We start from the raw sequence: 6,303 nt of genomic DNA, 5'->3' as shown, positions 1-6,303 counted from the left end.
CGGGGCCCCCCCCTCCCCCCCCCCCCCCGAGTGCACAAATTTTTGTGCACCGGGCCTCTAGTTATAACATAATAGCCGTTTTGGTTGGTGCCAAGAGAACAATTCAAACCTGCTTTTTTTAATCCTCACTTGAGGAAATGCTTAGAGAGAGGAAGGGAGAGAGGAAGGAACAAAGAGAGGAAGAGAGGAAGGAAGAGAGAGAGAGAGACAGACAGAGAGAGAGACAGAGACAGAGAGAGAAAGAAACATCGATGTACATGGATCAAACCTGCAATCCAGGCATGTGTCCTGACTGGGAATCAAGCCCAGCAACCTTTTGGTGCACAGGACACTCAAACAACCTAGCCACTCTGACTGACCAAACCTGTGTTTTGAATGGGGAGAGCAGGGTCATGGTAGAAATGACATCTCAAGGATCCCACAGCAGAAGCACTAGAACAAGTCAAGAATCCACAGGACAAGTGTGCCCAGAGCTCCTCCCTGCTTCACAATATAACTCTGATTCAAAACTACAGGAGGAAAAACTGGTTGGGAAAAATACTGGATGCATATAGGAATCTTGAACTGTTAGGGAAGAAACAAGGGCAATGTGGGAGAAAAGAATACTCCCCCCAAATTGATATATGTGCTTTCTCTTTTTCTTCTCCTACTTTCCTTGCGTTCTTGGTCTGCTTATTGATTTTTTTCTCCATCCCTTCTCTCTTACTTCTTTACCTGTTTCCTAAATCATTATTTTCCTCTTGTTAAAAGGCTCTCTCCCTGCATCTTCTTTACAGCACACTATGCAGGACAGGAATTACAAAGAGTAAAATGTACTCACAGAATCATGGATTCCTAAAACATTTAAGCTAGACAATACGTCTATATCAGAGTCTAACATCACAGGAAAACTGAAGTACAGAGGAGGAAAATAACTTGTGTAAGTCACAGAGGGGATTTTTGGCTAAGCTGGAATTTAAGCCTCGGTGGGACCCATTGGGACAACTTTGCCAATTTTCAGAGCTCAGCTTGGAGAGAGAGATTTCTGCTTCAGCCAATGAAAAAATGGTAATATAAATGAGAGCAATAGTAAGATAAATGATCTATGCCAGCCGTGGGCAAACTACGGCCCGCGGGCCGGATCCGACCCGTTTGAAATGAAAAAAACTAAAAAAAAAAAAAAAAGACCGTACCCTTTTATGTAATGATGTTTACTTTGAATTTATATTAGTTCACACAAACACTCCATCCATGCTTTTGTTCCGGCCCTCTGGTCCAGTTTAAGAACCCATTGTGGCCCTCGAGTCAAAAAGTTTGCCCACCCCTGATCTATGCTCTGTTGCGACAACAGTTATCAAGTAGCTATGAACCAGTTATAAACTAACCTGGTGGTTTTGTAGTACAGTTTGGGTTGAAGGAAAATCCCATAGGCTACATTTCTAAGAGGCAACTCTTCTCTTACTGTGAATCATTTTGTTTTTGTTTTTTGTTTGTTTTGTTTTCTCTTTTCAGAGGCCATTTACAGACCCTTTCTTCTTGCTGCTTTTGCCAACTCTGACACCAATGCAAACTAAGTTCTAAATATCAAATTTGCAAAGGACAACTGAGAGTAGTGTATGAAGGAATAAGCAGAGATAAAAAAAAATACAGCATTGCAGTTTGCTATAGTTCTTGTGTTTCTTTGAAAAATCCTTATTGTTGTTAAAATATGTTTTGCTGGGAGATATTTCAACTAATTTGTATTTTTCTGGAATACAGATGCTTAGAGAAACAGCTTAACTGTAAGGCTGGTGGCTGGTGTCCTTAGAGTCACAACGGTAGAGGATTTCTGAGGCTGGGCTCCCTGAGATACAACTTGTAGTGATTGGAAGTGTTTCTGTCAAACACAGGCATTTCCTCACAAACTAGGTATTATTTTTCTGCCTTTACAAAGCACTGTAGAATATTTACTTGGTTTTAGAACTGGAGTTAGTAGAGATACTCTCAAGACAGAGGAATATTTTTAAAACTGAATCTTTGAATCCTTACATGGAAATGGAAAACACTAGGTACTGCATTCTGTCACTATATCAGTCAGTGCATCAGTATTTATGCTTCTGGAAAGCAAAGAACAAGAGAGAATGGAAAACTGAGCATTGGCTGTGTAGGCTTGGTATCCATGGAGCACGCTATGAGGCTGTTGTTAGGGTAACTAGAAATCAGGCACAAGGAAGAAAAGAAATAGCACAAATGAGAGGGAGCTCTGAGACTAGGTTGATCCTTCACAGTATATGGGAACCAGGAATGTCCACAGTTATGATTTGTTAGACAAACGTAAATGGTATGAGAGAAAAGGAAAATTAGAATTTCAAATAGAAAATATATACAGCTATGAGTTTTGTAAAATCCGTTCTTTTGTAGAAAACATGATATATAAACTTACTTTGACTTAATATGGCATCTAGAGATGTGGCTACTGCTTTCTGAGGAAAACTCCAAATAGCTTTCCTTTTGAGCATAATTCAGCGGTTCTCAACCTATGGGTCGCGACCCCTTTGGCGGTCGAACAACCCTTTCACAGGGGTCGCCTAAGACCATCCTGCATATCAGATATTTACATTACGATTCATAACAGTAGCAACATTACAGTTATGAAGTAGCAACGAAAATATTTTTATGGTTGGGTCACAACATGAGAAACTATATTTAAAGGGCCAGAAGGTTGAGAATCACTGGTAGAAGAGAGACTCATGTGGAAATATATTCAGCTAGTTGTTTACCTTGATCTCAGTTAATTATTACTAAAACTCCTAGCCCTCCTCCCACTTCTTGCCAGGAGACCAGAATACATGTTGACTTAAGAATGTCTCTGCCCTGGCCAGTTGCTCAGTGGTTAGAGCGGTGGCCCTCGGACCAGAGGATCGGGGGTTTGATTCCAGGTCAAGGGCACATATCTCAGTTGCAGATTCAACCCCAAACCCGGTTGGGGTGCATGCCGGAGGCAACCAACTGATGCGTCGTTCTTTCTCTCTCTCTCCATCCCCTCACTCTATCTGAAAATCAATGGAAAAATATATCCTCGGGTGAGGATTAAAAAAAAAAAAGAATGTCTAACCCTGCAGAGAATTTTTATAAGAATTTATTTGAGGCAAAACTGACAATTGCTGGGAAGCAATATCTCAAATGCTTCCATGAATTATTTTGAATGCATCTGCACCCCTCCCTCAAACAATAATGTTATACTATAAATGCTCTATAGAGAAACTGCCCAAATGAAAGGACCAAATTTCACTCTGAGGACAGGACATTTTTGTGTTTTGTTTTTTTTTTCTAAAAATATCTGCATTTCAGGAAAATATTTTAAAAATGTGTTCATTATTAAGGGTTCCCCTTTTTGGTACCAAAGATCATCAGAAATTTCAGAACACAGGATATTGGCAACAAGTACCAAAGCAGGAGATGCCTCTTTCTGGAGGAGAGAAACCATCATCTAAGTGACAGTGATGCTCCCTAACCCAGGAAATCTCAGTTAAGGACGTGAGGTGTGGAAGGAGCTGTTGCCACCCTGTGCCAGAGCATCCTAGTTGACTCAAACCTTTTTCCTACTTACATGGAACAGTGGAAAGTGCCAACAGGGTTCTCACGACGAATGTCTTCATATTCCTCATATATTCCCCGCTTTTGCCTGGTGCTAACATAATTCATCAGCTCTTGGATAGTCATGGCATGAGGACCTGGAACATGCACTGAGTCCCAGTCTAAAGCAGGAGGGAGGGAGAACAAGATGATCTCATCGAAGGGATCCGGGTGGCCATTCATCTGGGGTAGGAATTGGAAATTCCAAGTGGCGAGGTCCATTTTGACGTACCCACCCAGGTTTTCTGGAAGGCACTCTCTGGGCAGGTGCTGGGTAACCTCGGATGTCTTTAATATCTGAATCTGGAAGGCCAGAAAGAACCATGTGAGTATGTGTATGTCTGTGTGTGTGTGTGGCGGGGGAGACAAATAATGAAGATAAAGAACAAATGTGGCCCTAGTCGATTTGGCTCGGTGGATAGAGCATTGGCCTGTGCACTGAAGGGTTCCAGGTTCAATTCTGGTCAAGGGCACATGCCGGGTTGCGGGATCAATCCCCATCAGGAGGCATGCAGGAGGCAGCCAATCAATGATTCTCTCTCGTCATTGATGTTTCTATCTCTCTCTCCCTCTCCCTTCCTCTCTGAAATCAATAAAAAATATTTTTCTAAAAAGGAACAAATGTGCTTCAGGGACATAAAGTACAGCACAGGGAATATAGTCAATATGGTATGAGGTAGGCACTTAAATTACGGGGGTGGAGGGGACAGTTACACTGTAAATTATGATTGTCTAACCAATATGCTGTACACCTAAAACTAATATAAAATAATATTAGGTTTGAAGAACAGGATGAAATTTACTTGCAATGCTTAGTATACTTGTAAAAATACACTGTACTTCATCTGTCTGGGATTGAAGTCTTTTGAATTTCCCAGAGAATGTATATCAAATTTCCAGAAGGTATAGCAAATTCACTCCTGAAAATAGGTGCTCTATTATATACCTTCTAAAAGGAAGGTATAGTGAACAAAGGCGTTATTTTATGCTATTAACAAGGCTTCCCAGTAACATCTGCTGAGGGTATTCATCTTTTGACTACCAAGAATGAATAGGTAGTGGTTATTTTTGTCAACTTTATACTAAGCCTGTTATAATTTACTTTATTCATAGCTTTGTATGAATATTCTTAGAGATAGGTTTCTATGAAAGTAACATAAGACAAGTCACCCATACACAGGGTAGACCAGGAAAAATGCTGGGGAAGTCAGCATAATACCTAATTCTGCTGTCTGCTGGAACCCAGCCATACTGGACAATATTAGCCTAGTTGGTTATTCTTGAAATCTATGTGGAATGAAGGTGCTGACCTCTCTTGCTATTGCATTTTTCTGGAATGCCCTCTTTCCCTCCTCAGCCTCTTCAAGGACAGCTTATAGCTCATGAATCCCAGGCAATGTTCTCCTGCATGCTCCTGCAGAGCAACGCTCCTCTCTCTGCACTTGTCTGTCTCTGTCCCCTATCAGGACCATGAACTCCTCTAGGATAAGGACTGTCTTCAGCAATTTTTCATTCCCAAGGCCCAGAGCCTGGATTGTAAAGGTCCTCAATATATTTCGAGTTTATACACGCATTTATGTTTGAATATAAAAGTGTAAAAACTTGCCTAAGGAGTCTTCTCAAAGAGTTATATTAGGAAAGATCTCCCCTACTCTGAGTCATTAGGTCCCTAAGTAGTTCCATAGAACCAAATCAGTTTCCCCTTGCCAACTCAAGTCACCTCAACTATAAAGACCTGCATTGTTATTATTCATATAACCTCATAATCCTATACTACAAAAATCTCTGATAACATTCCACAACAACTTTATTATCTTAAATCCAATTGTGTCAATGTTTCATATGCCCTTTCTTTCAAGGGTAGAAATGAATGAATGAATTAGTAAAACCATAATCTTTCAGTCCTGGAACACTCACAGAATAATGGAACTAAGATAACACTTTTGAAATTAGGAAGCAACAAGCTGTTTTAAAAGAAAATGCCATACCCCAGCCGGTTTGGCTCAGTGGATAGAGTGTTTGCCCAGGCACTGAAGTGAAAATGCCAGAAATTTAGATAGAAAGAGACATAGTGAAATATTCTTCTCTGCCCCCTTGGTGGTCTAGGACTGAATGGTATTTCTTTTTTTTTTTTTTTAATATTTTATTGATTTTTCACAGAGAGGAAGGGAGAGGGATAGAGAGTTAGAAACATCGATGAGAGAGAAACATCGATCAGCTGCCTCTTGTACACTCCCCACTGGGGATGTGCCCATAACCAAGGTACATGCCCTTGGCCGGAATCGAAAATGCGACCTTTCAGTCTGCAGGCCGACGCTCTATCCACTGAGCCAAACCGGTTAGGGCTGAATGGTATTTCTTGTTGAACAAAGTCAAACACCTGTTCAACTAATGCAATTATACACTAGAGGCCCGGGGCACAAAAATTTTTGCACTGGGCGGGGATGGGGTGTCCCTCACCCAGGCCTGTGCCCTCTGTCATTCTGTGACCCCTCAGGGGATGTCCACCTGCTGGCTTAGGCCCACTCCCCGGGGCATTGAGCCTAAGGTGGCAATCAGACATCCCTCTGGCAGCCCGGCAGCCCTCGGGGGATGTCCACTTGCCAGTGGGGAGCAGACCTAAGCTGCTGTCGGACATCCTTAGCGCTGCTGAGGAGGCAGGAGAGGCTCCCACCACCACCGCTGTACTGGCAGCCATCAGCCTTGCTT

The 6,303-nt window shown here is 41.9% G+C and overlaps 1 protein-coding gene across 2 annotated transcripts in view; it reads right to left on the bottom strand.

The window, feature by feature from the left end:
• The window catches only part of PTPN9 (protein tyrosine phosphatase, non-receptor type 9), a 113,821-nt gene that overhangs the window by 30,329 nt on the left and 77,189 nt on the right, over window positions 1–6,303 (bottom strand). For both annotated transcript variants that reach the window (XM_014530463.1, XM_005882752.2), the window contains one exon: window positions 3,569–3,897. In XM_014530463.1, coding sequence (XP_014385949.1) covers window positions 3,569–3,897 — 329 coding nt within the window. The remainder of the gene's footprint in view (window positions 1–3,568; window positions 3,898–6,303) is intronic.

Source organism: Myotis brandtii, unplaced genomic scaffold (genome assembly GCF_000412655.1).
Source record: "Myotis brandtii unplaced genomic scaffold, ASM41265v1 scaffold74, whole genome shotgun sequence".
Lineage (NCBI taxonomy): Eukaryota > Metazoa > Chordata > Mammalia > Chiroptera > Vespertilionidae > Myotis > Myotis brandtii.
The sequence above is the reverse complement of the archived record's forward strand: the minus strand, read 5'-3'. Positions and strand labels throughout refer to the sequence as shown.